Genomic DNA, 17,913 nt, shown 5'->3' on the forward strand with positions numbered 1-17,913 from the left:
TCACAGGTGACTTGAGTCAAGAATCTACCAGAACCAGGAGGGGTTCCCGCTAGTGACCAGGTCTTCTATGTGAGCACAGACAACACCAGTAGCCTAGACTAAGACAGAGCTGTAGGAACAGACCCCCGGTGTGTGCCCTGGTCCTGGCCCCCCACCGCCCGCCTGTCAGGACCTTCCTCAGTCAAGCCATCAGGACTGGCTCCTTCACTCCTCCCCCTTGGCTTCACCATAGGCTATGCAAAGAGTGCCCTCTGCAGGATGAACTGGGGACTCATAAACACTCAGTTCATTTCCTCCAAATGGTAGTTGAAGAGTCTTTAAAATGTGTTCAGGAGCTAGTAAACACAGAATGTAAAGTTTATTTTTTTAATTTAGTTTATTTTTAGAGAGAGGGGGGAAGGAGGAAGAAAGGGGAGGGACATTAATGTGTGGTTGCCTCTTACATGCCCTCTACTGGGGACCCAGCCCGCAACCCAGGCATGTGCCCCAACTGGGAATCGAACAGGTAACCCTTTGGTTCACAGGCTGGCACTGAGCCATACCAGCTAGGGCAAAATTTGAAGTTTAATGAGAGATAATGGATTGCTACATTATTTCTTCACAGCTATCATTTATATTTATTTTAATAACTGCCATAAATGTCTTTGGTGAGAATCACAGGTGCATCCCCTGCACCCCCTATGCCAAGAGCGGAAACGTGCTGTTTGGGGGATTTGCGCCGCCCCTCATCCACCCCTGTGTGTAGCCATCTCCACTCGAGGGCTGGCCCTGCAGAGGACAAATTTCTGGGAGCCAAACACAGGCCAACAGCTCTCTTTCTGCTTTGATGCCAGTCAATTTTTTAAGCCTGAGTACAGAGAATGAGAACGCAGAATTCCCTTCTCATATCATCCTCAGGTCAAATAATCATGAAAATGATAAAACTGAAAGGGTTTTTTTCACTAAATCATGACCCTTTTTAGTACTGCTGACAAGCGACGCCCCAGCCTCCTGCTTCACACCATGTGTGACACCGTTCCTGACTATGACTCTTCACCAGCACCGAAAACAAGAAGAGTTTGTACACTTTCACTTATTGTCACTGATCACTCACTGACTGACTAAAAAATTATCCAATTCCTGATTAAATCCATTCCTCTCTTTGCAGTGGCCCTCAGCTAACTGAGAACAGAAGCAAGTGAGAAAAAGAGTGCCCCCTCCTGTCAGGACCTGCCCCCTCCTCACCACCTGAGCATGACGATCACATTGCACAGAACGAGGCAGGCTGAGCAGGTGGCTACAGACAGCCATCTGCCTTTGCCGTGGTCAGAGTTGGTTTTCCCAAGTGGACTACCAATTCCAGGATGCTAAGCATTCCCCGCCCCCGAGGGGGATGAGGGAACAAAACAGGACTGATTTCTAGGTTACATGACCCGCCCATCTGAATCAACCTCATGGCCCCTTGCTTAGCTGTTCCCTTTGTAGTCAGGTGTTTCACACCTGTTGTTCCTCTTTCCAGAGGAAACATTCCTCCTAGAAGCAGAGCCTTTGGGGAGGTAGAACTCTCTTCTTTCTCACAAAGATAACAGTCTTGTCAGAAAGCAGAGGCAGGGAGAAGCGGATCATATGAAGAGATTGTAACGTATGTTAAACAGGGTGACCACACCAGCATCCCCACTCCCATTCTTGCTCTTCGTCCTGCACTTCCCATGAACAAACCGGCACTCGGGAATGAGTTTTACACCCAGTGCCTGTAGCTCACAAAGGAGAGAGAGTGTGGAGCTGGGTAAGAACATGACTGGAGTCAGACAGACCTGGGGTGGAACCCCAGCAGGACCACCACCGAGCCAGATGACCTGTGCACACTGAATGACTCCCTGAGCCTCAGCATCCTCTTACGGAACGAGACAAATACCAACTGTCATTCAGGATTGGTGAGTTGTAAAATACATAATGGGAACATAAGCTTTAAAAATGTGTGCATTCTTTCTTCAATGTCAGTTTAAGTCCATATGTGTCTGGTACTAACTGAAAGGCATTGTTCCATGTGAAAGGCTTATAAGGTGTCAATGAGAAAAGTAAAGGAGCAATTAGGAAAAATGGGGTTAAAGTGGAGGTAGCTGCCAGGCCTGCTTAGTTGCAAAAACACATAAAGTGACAGGCCCCTCATGACCTGTAACCAGGGCTGCATTGCCTATGAGGCTGCAGCAGAAAGACAGCGGGAGGGAGGGGCTGGGTCAGGGCTGTGGGTGGCTCTAGGGATTTCCTCCCTAAGTGAGGAGGGGCTGAGCCACCGCAGAGCGAAAAGGCAAGAGCATCAAAGTGATGGGACAGCTCTGTCCGACACATTATCCCAGGTAGCATGACCCCCACCCTCAGCACACACGGAATCCAAATGTCTCTCTCCCATCCTTTGCCTCCTAACAGCCTAGAGAGGCACTCCGAAGGCAACTGCTATTCTACTTTCTGGCTCAATGAATTTGACTGCTTCATATAAGTGGACTCATACGTATTTGTTCCTTTCTGACTGACTCATTTTACATTGTCTTCAAGGTCCATCTATGCTGTGGGATCCTTCTTTAAGGCTAAATAATATCCCATTGTGTATATGTACAAACCACATTTTGTTTATCCATTCATCCATCAGTGGACACTAGGGTTGCTTCCACCTTTAGGCTATTATTATGAATAATGCTGCTGTGAACACAGGTATAGGATTACCTTTTCATATCCCACCTTTTAATTCTTTTGGTATATACCCAGAAGTGGGATTGTTGAATCACATGGTGATTCTATGTTTAGTTGTTTGAGAAACCACCACACTGTTTTCCACAATGGCTGTATCATTTTACATTCTCACCAACAGCGTGCAAAGATTCCATGTGAAGCTTTACTCCACAGGTTGGGTCTAATCTATCTGCAATGACCAGGTTCAAGCCACTGCTGACCTGACCTTGCTGGCCCCTACCAGGCCTCTCACTTTTCAGCGTACACTCGCAGCCTCCCTGGAGATGTGGTATGCTCCCACTACTTGCCTGTCCTCCAGCAGTTTCCTTTGGGTTTTGGCTCATATTTGTCTCAGGCTGGTGGCTTCCTTGGGTGAGTGATGGGGCTTTGCACAATGCCAAGCATGATGCGCACACTGAGTGCCCACACGTGGGGTCAGAGCCAGTGCTGGTTAAAGCCCTGGTGTGGAAACCCAGCTTTGTCATCCTCACTACTCCAGCAGCACCCAGCCCTCTGCCCCTACTGACTCCCTGCTCAGCTGCCCCTTCCTCCCTTATTCATAAGAGTCTTATTTTTCCCCTGCAACTGATCACACCTGACAACATAACTGGACAGCAGTATGTCATCTTGAAGGCGAAGATTTTGAGGATCCATTTGGAATGCTCCCAAGGAAATTAAAATAAAATATGGGGAGTGGAGGCTCAGAACAGACCTCTACCCCCCAAATTCCACCATTCCATCGCTGCACCATTAAGACGAATGTGTAAGTCCTCCTCTACAGGCTCTTCACGCAGATTAGAAAATGGTGCCATTTTTGGCACAGGTATGCATCTCAGCTAAAAGGCTGAATATTGTGCAAATTACAAACTAAATACTGGTCAATGACGCAAAGGCACTTTCTCGGGAATAGTCAGCCTTGTTGGTGCATGGCTTGGTGACCAGGTGCCATCTCTTCCTCAAGATCCTGGAAGGTACACAGCTTTGTGAGCAGAGTGGCCACTATTTTTAGCTCCCACTCAACTATGGTGAAAACCACAGGGGTGGCTTTGGGCTGTTGATGGTTCTGATGTCACTCTGTCCTGTCATCACCACCATCTTGTAGACAAGTCATTAACAGTTCATGCCAGCAGAATGATTTTCTTTCAGGACAATAAAGTGAGGGTCTATTTACCACTCATATAGTGATACGAGAGCAGACAAAGGTTTCCTTGCATTAGGCAGACAGCAGCCCAGAAACCATGGGCTACCAACCCGATATGCCCCATCATACACCGCACTTAAGCCCTGGTTCTCTCACCCAGCCCCCACCCCCGACACACACACAGCACCTCACCTGAGCCACCTCTTCAAAGTCATCGTGCCTCTTCTGCAGGGCTCGGGCTCGGTGCAGGGACTTCCCAACCCCTGTATGTTTGCTGAGAAAGGCCTCACCGTGGTTTTCAATCCAGTCCAATACCTGGTCAGAAGAGGAAGACAGAAACAATGACTTTTGGCCAGAAGGAATGACATATGACAACATATGTGACCACAAGAGTCCTAGAGACCCCATCCCAATCAGAAAGCAGCAAGCGGTCCAGGTGGAAACATTCAGTCACTGGATACAGGGGATTTTATCACTGCCATTGGCAATACAACAGTCCCATCGTTACCTGAATTCTGCTCATCCTTTTTTATCTCTGGAATATCCCCTCAGTACGCTTTCAGTTTTCTCAACCTTAATTAGTCCATTTTTTAGCCCAGTCTAACCCCTCACTATCGTTATTCCAACCACATCAATGAGGCAGTATCAGGTCAGGGCATTTCCTTGGCCCTGCCTCTACCATGAAAATGATCACAGCAGTGGCAGCCAGTGACGGACATCCTGCCTCATCATGCTCCTGGGACTCTAATCTTGGAAATAAAGTCCAGGGTAGTCAGCCTGAAGCTGGAGCTCTGCACAAGACAGCTGCCCACCAGACCAACTGCCCTCTCTGGCTTCTTTCCCAATAAACGCCCACCAATGAACCAAATAAAGTAAGATCTTTGCATCTTTAAGGTGTTTGTATCTGTGATTCTCTTGGGAAGCAGTGGCAATTCCATGTTCTTCCAGGCTTACGACCTAGTGATTTGGCCTCAGGACATTTCCCTTGGTGTCTAAGGAAGCTGGAATAGAGGTTGCTGGAGCAGTAGAGACATGAGTGAGGGGACACTGAGATAGTGAGAAGATATCTTGTCTTAAGGGGCACTTGACAGAAGGAGTGGAAACCCTTAGTAAAAGTCTTGGAATGTACAGAGGACCAAAGCCTTTAACATCCATTTAAATTGCTCAGGTAGCCTAAAAATGTGAGAGAAAGGATGCAATTCATTTTCTGGTCTCCGAGGAGTTGGCGTTCAATAAATCAGGTGGCCACAATTAAATCAGAATAGTGCAGACACACCTGTTACAAATCCTGCCAAGATAACTGAGTCTACTCCTACTATACTAAACTTTAACTGAACATTTGATTAATGATATATTAGCCTTCTCAGATTTTAGAAGGACCCTTGGGAAAATGATTCAGATGAACTAGGCCTATTTAAAAAGATGCTTTAATCCATTTCTCTGTTTCTTCTACAGACTGCCCTGTGGCAAGCAGACAGATAAAGTCATAGCGTGGTCTGCAGGCATGGGAGTTTTAGCTCCACAGAATCCAGCCTTTGGCTCTACTTCCTCTGACATTTGAGATAAATTAATTAAAGTGCCCGTAACTGTGCAAAGCATAGAAGACTTCAAAGTCTTCAGTGACAGTATCATAAGGCCCACAAGATGGTGTTAGAGAAATGTACACATGAGTATATTAATGAGGTTTAACAAACAGCCTTCAACAAAGCCAAAGGTCAGGTAATTGTCCATGAAAGTGAAGAAAAGGCTTTTTTCAGAATGACTTTATCTAAACATTAAGTGTAAAGATTTTAAACAGTTTATATAACTAATTCTGGCACTATACAGATGCATTTTTTTAAGTTTGGAGGCACATCTGTAAAAAGAAATTGAAGTACTAAATGAACTGTATTTTTATTTTGCAAGCCACTGAAAGGCAACATTGAAAGGAGCTCTAAATGTTCTTTTCTTAGAAGAAAGACGAGCCTACGTCTCCTTGGAATTATGTATGGTGAAATTTTAACAAAATTATGTATGGTGAAATTTTTTCTCCTGGAAAAAATCAGGAGAGTGCATTTTTACTTGATTTACCACAATTTGATCCCACAATTCTCTACTGCAAAATCCCACAATTCTCTCGCATACCAGATCAAAGATAAATGGTTCTAAGCATAAAGTTTCCCATATATTATGTACCATGGGTGGTGCAGTTTCCTAATTTTTATGCATATTTAAACTTTTATTAATCCTCTTTTAAGAACAAATTGAAGCTTGGGTATAATTTTTATAGATAAAAGAGCTGACTCGCAGCCTTTCATGAATGCTCTGGAATTTATGACAAGTTTTCAGATTACAGCTTTTTTTCTTTATTTAGTTTTAAACAGTTAAGTGTGATCTGCTTGTCCAGCACAGTTTCCAGAAATTGCATTTAATTCATTTCATTTTTATCTCCAGCTCTAATAAAACCGGTTATTTTAAAGCCAATTGCTTAAAGAAAAATGCTTTTCATCCACTAGTTTGCACATGGTTAGCTTTTATACTCCCTGGGGGTAATTTCACAACTTTTAAACTTTTAGGTGAAATAAGCCAGTCAGAGAAAGACAAAAAGCACATGATTTCACTCATATGTGGAATCTAATGAACAAACTGAACTAACAAGCAAAACAGAGATGGACTCACAGATGGAGGGCAGATGAGAGCTCTGGGGGCAGAAGGCAGTCTAGGGTGCGGAAGGATCAAGGCAAAAGGAGAAAGGACTCATGGACATGGACAACAGTGTGGTGATTGCGAGGGTCGGGGAGGGGCATATAAGGAGAGTAAATGGTAATGGAAAAAATATGATAAAGAAGTAAAAAAAAATAAAAATAAAAAGCAAACTGTTTTCTGTTTAAGCTCTTTTGCTTTCTTTAAAGTGTCAATGCATTTTCAATTAGCAAGTTTACTTAATTAGCTCTACCATAACCACTTAAAAATCTATTTACTTCCCATCTGAGAGGCTTTCACTTAGTTTAAACATAACTTTGCCTCCATTCAGTCCAACTTCTGCCATTAGAACAATTATATATATAAAGGACACATGGACAATGATGGGGGGTGGAAATGGGAGGGAGGTGGGGAGGGCTGGGGTACTGGGCTGAAGTGCAGAAAACTGTACTTGAACAACAATTAAAACATAATAATAAATAAATAACATATGAACTGAAGCTGTGGGAAAAACCTGTGCAACCTCAATGAGGATTCAGGGACTGCATGGAAAACAACTGAATAAACAAAAAAGCAAGGATTTAGGGAGTAAACAAAATTACTTGAGCAATACAGGGAGACCAAAAAATTACCTGAGAACAAACACACATAATCAATATGAGCTATTGTTTAAAATGCTGACTTCTGACTATTTGGATCAGGTAGTTCATTTAGAGCCAGCCTGGCTTGATGCACACATTTGGACCCCATGCTCTCTCAACCCCAAGTCCATGTCTCCCAACCCTGGGAGTACAGCCCAACTTTCCCACACAGAGTGGCCGGCGGAGGAATGTGCCTCTGAGCAGACAGCTGCAGTGCCTGACAGTTTCGGTACACACTAGAAATGCACAGCATTGGAAGTCTGGATATCCCGTGGCTTCTGGTGAGTCCCAGACTCTGAACATCACTCGTTAAAGAATAAACTGCATTCCTGGCCAAACCCTGGATCCTACCAAAGTGTATGTATCTATCAAGGTACTGCTTATTAGCTCTCCTTGTTTAATTTCTCTCATCTGCAATAGTTTCTAAATATTTAATGATCAACTATAGTTAGGATAGTACAGAATGACAGTTAATTATACCTATTGATGGCTTTGAATTGGTATTTGTTCCCAACATAGAAGGTCTGATCTTTTTGTTTGTGCGTGAGGAGAGGTCTTTGGGAAGCAGAGAAGCACATGTAGGATGTGAATATTCACATATTCAAGCAGATATTTACTACTTTTATTGTGCCTCAGCGCCAGGCACAAGGACAGTCCGGGCACCTTACTGAACAAAGCAGGTGCAGCCCTTACTCCGGAAGCTCAGGCTATGTGAGTAACAAGCACTAGACCCCGGCTCACACGACTCATTATCATTAACTGCAACAGTGAAAAGTAATAACAGTCAGGAGCTCCTAGTTGGGGGGTCAGGGAAGGCCTCTCTGAAGAAGTAAGGATTAGCTGAGACATGAGAGGGAATGGGACTTAAGTTAGGAATTAGAAAGATTAGCGTGGCTTGGGTAGGAAGTAAGGAGGAAACAGGCCCAGAGAAGGCAGGAACCAGATGCTGCTAAACCCTGGTGTGCTGAGGCAGATTCCAGTGTTCGTCCTAAGAGCCACTAAAAGGCTGCAAGGAGAAGAAAGATATCATGGCATCTGCATTTAAAAATTATGGTTCTGACTGCTTTGTGGAGAATTACTTGGAGGACAGCAAGCACAGAGATGGGAAGACAGGAGGTTGCTGCAGGAGATGATGGTGGCTTAGACAGGGCCATAGGGAGTGTCTGTGGAAAGACAGGTCTGAGTAATATTTGGGGGAAAGACGGCCAGTATTTGGTGGTCGGTTATGAAGGGGGTAGAGAGGCGGGTGGAAGGTTGACCCCAGGGGCATGGCTTGCAGAACTGCATGGAAGGAGAACCTGGTAACTGCAGAAGCAAGTATGTTACAAGGGACCGCGCAGAGATGACAAACTTCTTGTTTTCTCTCAATTTTCATATTTGTGTTCTGGTTTTGATAAATGACAGCTGTGCCTCTGAACCTGAGTGGGAAGTAGCACCCCATGACAGTGTCAATCTGCTTCCAACAAAATCTGCCTTTGGTTTCAAAGAAATAATTTTATACATTATGGTTTAAAAATAAATTATAAGAAATAATTTTATACACTATGGTTTAAAAATAAATTATATATGGTATAAAAATAAATTACACTGTTAATATAGCTGGATCCTAACAACTAAAAAATAAGAGACAAATCCATTTGAAGAACACAAATTTAGTCTTAAATGAAATTAACCCATGCATCCTTGAAAGGGCATTTCACTGGGATATAGTTTTTGAGGGGCTCCTCAACCTGACAAGCAGAGTTCTCTGTGGCCAGCCCCACCCCACTTTCTACCCCACTTCCGGTAAGTTTCTGCCTCACACCTAAATACCCCAAAAGTTGCTTCCCACCTCCTGAGTTTTGCTGTTGCTATATTTGACTCTACATGAAATGTCCCCATTCCAGGCTCTTTCCTACTCATCCTTTAAGCACCATCTCAAAATCACTGGTTTGGAAAACCTTTTTCTCTTTAATAACCCACCACCCAGGCTGGGGTGTCACTCTCCTCCGATTCTGTTCAAACCACAGTATTGCCCATGGATCTGTCTCTTCCACTAGACTCCAGCCTCCCTGTAATTCCCAAACACAGTGTGGTTCTTAGCACAGAGTGCTTTGCTTAAGACGTGTTGAACTCCACTCAACTCAAACTCATCGCCCAACACACAGCTTTGGGGTGAATGTCTCCAGCTCCAAACTCCTATCATAACTATCTTAGCATTTCTCCCAGTCTGCATTCAAAGTTCCCTCTGGGTGTCTCCACCCTCTCCACTGCTCCTCTTGGCAGGTAGGTAGTTCCTGATGGTGAATGGCAGGGGTCTCCAACCTCCAGGCCACAGACTGGTGCTGGTCTGGGCCTGTCAGAAAGCAGGCAGAACAGCAGGAGGTAAGCTTGAATGTAAAGTGCTTGAATCATCTCCACACCATATTCCACCCTCACTCCCCAACTGTGCATGGAAAAAATGTCTTCCATGAAACCAGTCCTTTGGGCCAAAAAGGTTGGGAACCGCTGGTGTGTGGAGTTCTCACACTGTGTATTACCCTTCCATCCTGCCCCACGCCCAGCAGTTCTGCCAGCACCACACATGCAGGAGATAATGAATGTTCATAGCCATGAATTGTCAAGTGCAAATATGGCTGAAGTTCCTGCCCCACCGTATTGGGCAAAGTTGTGCCACTCTATTCAGCAAGAGGCCTGACCTTCACCCTGTCCCTGGGGACACCAGTGCAGGTAAGCCCAGGACTGCTCGCCACGACAGCACACAGTCTTGTAAACAACTTGTAAAGCTCTGCCTCCTTTCTTGTGCCCCACCTTTCACCCAGAAATTACTCCTTTCCCAGAACATCCTTTTTCCAAGAGAGATACTCATCCTAAACTGGATTTGGGAGCCAATTTAACAATTTAACAATTCCCTAATCATCCCCTTTCTTCCTGATCTAATTGTGTTTATTTCAACCAGCATACAATCAAGACAATGCTTCTCAAAGGGAGAGACAGCCTTTCTAGCTGCTAAAGAGAAGAGAAAAAGTCCTTTGGAAGAGAGCGATTGATTATTTTCTGAACAGTGGCCAGGAATGCGACTGAGTTAATGGGAGAAAAGCAAGAGATCCAGCTGCCTTCTGTCCCAGGACTAATTTTTTTTTTTTTGATTCTTCTGATTTGACAGAATCTTAGTTTTAGAAGAGACCCAAGCACCACTCAGCTCACAGTAGGAGGCCCCTACACTTAGAGACAACCAACCTTCAGAACTAAGTTTTAATTGGTATCTAAGCTCTATTTACATGTAGAAGTGTCTTAGGTTCCTAAAGCATCGTTAACATGTGACACCATCATGATTATCCTAACTTAAAGGTGCCATCCTTGGGGTCTCATTCCAGCTCTGCCCCTACCCAGCTGTGACCCAGCTGTGACCCAGCTGGGTGTGAGCCTTTTTCTCTCTGGTCCTCTCTGCCTCAAATGAGGATGCTGGATCACATCATCTCCCTAAATCTCTTTCCAACTCCAACATTTCATGATTTTATTATATTGCACATATAGCAGCTCCCCTCCTTGGAAGAAGAGACTATGGAGGGTTTGTTCTTTGTCAAAGGAAATGAGTCTCAGAGAGGTTAGTTAACTTGCATTAGCTTATGCAGCTATCAAATAGTGGGGTCAGGATTCAAACCCAAGTGGTTCTGGCAGCAAGACTACAATATAATGCTCAGACCCCACTCAGGTTTTGCCATCTGTCCCAATACTGACTTGCAGAGCAAAAGAGTGTAGTCCAGAAGCACGTGTTGTGTTTAGTTGTCCCTTTAACCCAGAACAGTTCTTTAGGCTCCCCTTGACTTTCCTGCCTTTGACACTTTTAACAGTTACAGGGTTATTCTTTTATAAAATGTCCCTCAGCTTCAGGTTTTTCTGGTGCTTTTTCATGATTAGAATCACAGAAATGATTCTTGTTCTTCCTACTGCATTCTATCAGGTTGGATACATTTGATATTTGTCCCATTACTGGTGATGTTAACTTCAATCACTTAAGTTGGTGTCTTCCAGCCTTCTTCACTGCAAAAGTCATTTTAATTCCCTCTGCAATTAAGAAGTATTTGGGGAAGGTATTGGAGACTATGTAGGTAGTGGATTCTGAGATATGCCATAAAGGACGTTTTACAACTGTTGGGAGTGCCACCAGCAGACAGAGAGACCTCAGCTGTCAATCCCCTCTGGGGATTACTGCCTTTGGCCAACGATAGCATTTTCTCCGAAAGCCACAACTCTTCTGAGGCTGAACTCTTGTACATAAAGTCCCAGCTCTCTTTTCCCCATGTGAGGACAGCTCTGACTAGTCACTCAGTCTTCCGAATGGTCTGTAGGTGGCTGAGAATTCCCCTGAGATGATATTGTAGCTCAAGTTTACCCTCTATCTAACCCTCTACTTCCCTTCCCTTCCTCAGGGGTCAATTCCAAGATCACCTCCTAATAAAATTCCTGTGGCTAGCCCCCTGCGTGGACACCTCTTCACCCTGTTTGGACTTCAGTCCTCTAAGCCGGGCTGCCACAAAGGAGCCATCCACAAAGGATGGGGGCTGATGCGTGCAGTGCCACTGCCTGGGCAGAGTGAGGAGCACACCCGCACAGCGAGGACAGCCCGGCTTAGAGGACTGAAGTCCAAACAGGGTGAAGACGTGTCTACGCAGGGAGCTAGCCACAGGAATTTTATTAGGAGGTGGTCTTGGAACTGACCCCCGAGGAAGGGAAGGGAAGTAGAGGGTTAGATAGAGGGTAAACTGGAGCTACAATATCATCTCAAGGGAATTCTCAGCCACCAACAGACCATTCTGAAGACTGAGTGACCAGTCAGAGCTGTCCTCACATGGGGAAAGAGAGCTGGGCCTTTATGTTTAGGAGTTCAGCCTTGGAAGAGTTGTGGCTTTCGGAGAAGCTGCTATCATTGGCCGAAGGTAGTCTTTGCACCTATGCTTATATAGATGCTTTGCTCGCCTTGCATGGGCTCTGACCCCCTCCACGAGGCTGACCCTTCTCAGGGACTCCCTTCTCACTCACTCCAGACCATCCTTCCTTGAGGACTTTCCATGCTTGGCTGCCCTTCCACCAAAGCCATCCTCAGCCGCCTGGGCTCTGAATCAGTGAACCACTGAGGCCCTCTCACCCTGAGGAGATTCCTACTTTGCTCAGCCCCACTTAAGAGGAGGAGCCCTCCCTTTCTGGAAACAGTTCTGCATTAGCTTCTCAGACACCATCCTCACTGGGAACTTGCCTGGACTCCCTGACACCCACTGAAGTCTTATATTTTGCATCCTCCTCGTCCACCAAGCCTCTACATTTTGGAACGCCCAGGGACTCAGCTCTGGACTTCTTTCTCTTCTGTCATTCCCTGGATGATCTCATCCAGTTCTGTGGCTTTCTGGTAATTTCCATAGGCACAGCTCCAGCCCTAATTTCTTTTCTGAGAGTGAGACTCAACTGCCTACTCTTCCCCTCAAACTTGGCATATAATGGGCACTTTATACTTAACATATCAAAACCAGAACTTTTTATTCCCTCTGCCTTACTCTCCTCCTCTTCTGTCTTCCTTGTCTCAGCAAAAGACACCACAATCCACCCGACTGCTTAGCTGCAAGCCTGAGAGTCTTTCTTATTTACTCTTTCTGGTCCACTATTTCCACCACAATTATCCTAGGCCAAGCCACCATCTTTCTGCACTCATCCCACCAGCCATCTAAGTGATGTTCCTCCTTTTATTCTTGCCAAGCCCATCCACACAGGATCCAGACCTATTTCTTTAAACACATATCAAATCATAACACTCCCCTTACTGAAACTCTACAATTGTTTCCTATCACACTTAGAGACTCTAAATTCTCTCCATAGCTTATAAAGCCTAATTTGATATGGACCCATTTCTCCAAACTTCTTAACCCTTTTTCCTGCTCTCTACTCACCAGCCACTCCAGCCATTCTCCCATTTTCATGAACACATCCAGCTCATTTAGACTTGTGGGTCCCATTTCATGTCCCTGGAACCTCTTCTTTAAAAAATAATTTAATTAGTTTTAGAGAGAGGGGAAAAAAGGGAGAAAGAAAGGGAGAGAAACATCACTTGGTTGCCTTTCGCAAGTACCTGGACTAGGGGCCACACCTGCAACCCAAGCACATGCCCTGACTGAGAACTAAACCAGGGACCTTACGCTTTCCGGACAACACCCAACCAACTGCGCCACACCAGTCCTGACTGCTCCCTCCTCCCTCTCAGCTCCCACCTCCCAGTCCCAAGCCTCCCACTCTTTAGAAAGCCATTCTTTTTTTCCTGGGCCCTAAAGGAGAGTTTATATATCACGGGGTGTCTGCAATGGAACCTCCTCTTAAACACACCCCATGGCTTATTCAATCAGCCCTCTGCTCACACGGCACTGCCTATCACTGTATGACCTATTACACGTTTGTTTGTGGTGGTGCTTTCTCTCTACTTCCTGTGGAAGCTCCATGTGGGCAGGGCCTTTGTTTGGGTCACTGTTACGTCCTCAAAGGGCATTTGCTGAATAAATGAATGAACTCAATCAGTCTGATCTGAGAACTTCCTGTGTGATAAAGGGCAGAAACCATCAAAGGAAATGAAAATATTTTGTAAACAATTTGGAATCAGAATTCCAACTCTGATTCCCTCATCTGGATCTCTGGCCAGTCACCTTATTTGACATTGATTACTAAATTTGTGTCATAATTTGATCCACAGTAACATAAGCAAGACTTTTTTGTTTTACATAAATGAACAAACTCCTCCCTCTCAGCTCCCACCTCCTGGTCCCAAGCCTCCCACTCTTTAGAAAGCCATTTTTTTCCCTGAGGCCAGTAAAGGAGCATTTATATATTACAGGGTATCTACCACACAGTTTTGTTAAAGGCTCGGGTACACACAATGTGTACAAGTACCCACGACAGTCCGTCAAGTCACTGTTTGTGCCTCCTTGCACAGCACACTGAGCATTAGTCCTGAAGGGGAATGGCTCACACACTGCCAGTGCCACCTAGATGGCACACAGGTGCCACGTGAAATGCCCAATTACCAGAAATTAATTTTCTGTTCCCTCTTTGGAACAAGTGTTATCAAAATAAATGTCCTGCTATGGTGGGAGAAGCTTTCATTTTTCTGAGAGGCCTCAGCTGAGATCCATGAGCAGGTATATAGACTCTCTTTCCCGGTGAACTGTGGTCCTTCCACTGGCAGATGCTGTGCTGGGTGGAAGTGGCTAAGAGGCCAGAGACCCAACTTTTAGCTGCCTCCCTCCACTGCCAGCCACTGGACACCTGACCCTTCCCAACGCTGTGGAGCTGGGATGACTCGAACTTGACTTGTCCTTGGCACCTCCCTGAGAGAGTCTCCTTACCCTGGTGCCCTGATGCCTGTATATGGTATAGCCATACTTTTCATCATGAAGGCTGGAACTTCTTAAATCAGAGGTTCTCAAACTTCGGAATGCCTAAGACTCACCTGGGGTTGTTTTTAAAACATAGGCACCACCTTCCCCCCAGATTCTGAATCAAGAAAGTGTGGAATAGGGCCAGATAAGCTGTCTGCTCTTGGTAGAGTGGGGAGCTTTTTAACAAGCTCCCCACTCTACCCAGATGATTTTAATGCTAGGGGTCCAAGGACCACACTTTAAAAATAACTATTCAATTAAGTTTTTGGAGAGAGGGGAAGGGAGGGAGAAAGAGAGGGAGAAACACATCAATGTAAGAGAGGAACATCAATCAGCTGCCTCTCCTATGTGCCACAGCCAGGGACCAAACCTGCAACCTAGGTATGTGCCCTGACTGGGAGTTGAACTGGCAACTTTTTACTTTGGGGGATGATGCCCAACCAACAGAGCCACACCGGTCAGAGCCAAGGACCACATTTTCAAAAATATGGTTCTATATTCATACTTGACACCTCCCTTGTTTTCTATAACAAAATGGACAATAATGTCCAGTGATCTTTTTTATGAATGCTCTCCTATCTAACCTTGCCTCATCACCCTAGTTAATGCTTTGTGGGTACACCATGACCATGGCTCCCAGGATCTGCCTACTCCAAGCCGGCCCCCCACTGGCACCAAAATACCTCGTACCTTCACTCTGGCCACCTGTTTCCTCTGCTCGAAATCTTTTCAATAGCTTCTCACTAGTCATAAATTTTGAGTCTTTTATTCTTTAGCCTGGCATTCAAGGCTCCAAAATAATACGTTGACCACGGTGAGCATAGGGGTTATCAAAAACAAGTGATCCTGGATGGTGACGGCCTTGCCATTTGTTAATATAATAATAAAAATGAAATAAGGACATTATGGGTGTTTAAAATTACCATGGATAGAGGATCAAGAAAGCCCTCAGGCTCAGTAACTCCTGGGAAGGGACTTCTTTCTCTCACTGCTTCCCAAGTCCTACCATCCTCCCTTCCCTGCCCGATGGATGCACCCAGGTGCTCCTTGGAAGGTGGGCATTGTAGAAGGAGCACTCTTCAGTCAGAACAGAGTTCACATTTGGAAAGTCAAAGTAAGTACCAAGGGTGAAGGCCATGGTGGAAAAGGAAAGAGAGGAAGGCAGAAAGTAGGGCAGAGAGGAACGGGGTGGGGTGTAGAGGGCGGAGGGATACTAGGACTCCATGAAATTCCCAGGTAGTGGGGTCTGCGAACGTCAGAAGCAAGCCTCCAAAGCTCACTCCCCAAACTGCCATTCTGGTAGGGAATACGTGGAAAGGACTGGAACCGGGCCTCCAACAGCAGCCTCCCATGGTGCGGAGAAGGACAGAGTGCTCCCTCTAAAACCAGCGACACCAAAGAGGCGGATGGGGAAGCCTGCTTACCTTCACTCCAATCAGAAAGCAACCCTGACGAGTGAGCCCTCCTTTTCTCCCTGTCCTACCTCCCCAGTTCAGCTGAGCCTTGACCCTGCTTTCTCTGGGAATTCGCCCTGCCCAGAGAATTATCTATTACCTGCTTGAATGTATTGAAATGATTAGGTTATCACCATCATAAACTTAATTGAGAACTTTAATACTGCTAAATACTACTGTGGGAAAATGGATATTATTCAAGATATACGCTACCAAGAAAAGTGTCATCAATGCTGAGTTATCATAATGATTGTGAAAAAATGAGAATGGGTAGTGTGTGTTTTATGAAAACTTATGTCAGATAAATAACTGCAGAGGGCACTTCATAATGGCAGAACAGATGGCAAAGAGTCTTTGGGTATGAGTACGACTGTGTAGAGCTAACTGGACAGACAGTTTGAGCCCGAATCTCAGATGTCGGAGGCTATATGTTTGGGACCGAGTAATCCACCAGGGTCCTTTGAGCAATGACATTGCAGCACTGCATTATAAAGTCCTAAAGAGCAGGGGCTGTGTCTCTCTGCATTCCCATCACCTAGCATAGTGCTCAGGGCATAGCAGAGAGGCTAAGAGCATGGGCTTAGTGGTCAAGTGGACTTGAGTTTGAATTCTTGCTCTGCTAAACTGAGGGGTGGGTTTACTTACCTTCTCTATGCCTCAATTTTCTCATCAGTAAAATGTGGACCAAACTATCACTTGGCTTACAGTGTTGAAAAACTAAATAAGAAAAGGCACATGAAAGGATTAGACGCTCAATCATATATACTCAGAAAGAAAATGAATCCTGAGCTTTAAACAATAAAACTTTTATAGGCATTTAATCCTAGTAACAAAATCTCAAGCCTGGAATCCAACTATCTCTCTGATGTTTGAGTCTCCTCCCCAGTCGTGCAGGTCACCAGTTCCAAGTTCGAATGGCTTCTCCTTGTGTGCGTGTGTCCCCATCCATCTGGGACTACGCCCTGAGCATTTTCCTTCTCAGGTGCTTTGATTCTTCCTTCTCGCAGGAAGAGTTAATGTGTAAATCTATCATCATTCTGGTACTTTTTTTCTAACTAACCATTCTGTGCCCAACCCAAAGCATTCATCTTTTATTACACAAAGCTGTCTATTGGACTGCACCATGCCCAAGCTGGTTTGGTATGATTAAGTGGCTAGAGTCACTACGGTTAGTAAAAGATTGACTATCTGGAGTTAAAAAAAATTTACTCTCAAACCCTTTTGACATATTCTTAGGTAGGTGAGAGCTGACATAGTAAAAGCTATAATTTTCCATATGAGGCTCCAGAAAAACTGATAACAGGTGAGATGCATTTGTAATACAAGAACTATGGACTTTAACATTAATATATTCATTCAGAATATAAAGGCAGATAAATTCTGCCAGTACTCGGACATTCTCAGACCCTCCTGCCTGGGAATTTCACAGACTCCTAGGCCCCCTCCTCATGCTACACCTCACTAGTTTATCCCACTGGACTGATTAGAAGCAAAAGACATTATTTTTAAGGGAAGGTGTTGAGTTTCACACATGTCACTGTCTCCCACACACCACCAGGACCACATGAAGCTTTTCGGCCTTACCTCTCAGTTTTACTGCAAGGAGCAGACACCCGGTTAGACTTCCTTTCCCCTTCTCCTGGCTATAACTTAACTCTCTGCTTCCTGGCCTTCTCCAGGACCACCATCCCCATCTCCTCTGCTTGAGCTCCAAGGACCAGTGAAAATCCAGCCCCAAGCTCAGGGAACGTCCCCTGCTTTGACTCCACCTGGCCACTACTGTTTTGCTTCTTTGGCCCTGAACCCATCTGGCTGTGTGCCATTCACATGTCCTTGGGTATATATGTCTTCTCTCAGGCCGGGAATCTCCAACTCCTAGCACAGAACCTTGC

The 17,913-nt window shown here is 45.2% G+C and overlaps 1 protein-coding gene across 3 annotated transcripts in view; it reads right to left on the minus strand.

Annotated features, from left to right (window-relative positions):
* LOC119039416 (kalirin) overlaps positions 1-17,913 on the minus strand; it is a 571,768-nt gene that overhangs the window by 211,501 nt on the left and 342,354 nt on the right. For all 3 annotated transcript variants that reach the window (XM_053672926.1, XM_053672927.1, XM_037132217.2), the window contains exon 10: positions 4,040-4,162. In XM_053672926.1, coding sequence (XP_053528901.1) covers positions 4,040-4,162 — 123 coding nt within the window. The remainder of the gene's footprint in view (positions 1-4,039; positions 4,163-17,913) is intronic.

The sequence above is a fragment of the Artibeus jamaicensis genome, unplaced genomic scaffold (genome assembly GCF_021234435.1).
Source record: "Artibeus jamaicensis isolate MK-2021 breed Jamaican fruit bat unplaced genomic scaffold, CSHL_Jam_final contig_793, whole genome shotgun sequence".
Lineage (NCBI taxonomy): Eukaryota > Metazoa > Chordata > Mammalia > Chiroptera > Phyllostomidae > Artibeus > Artibeus jamaicensis.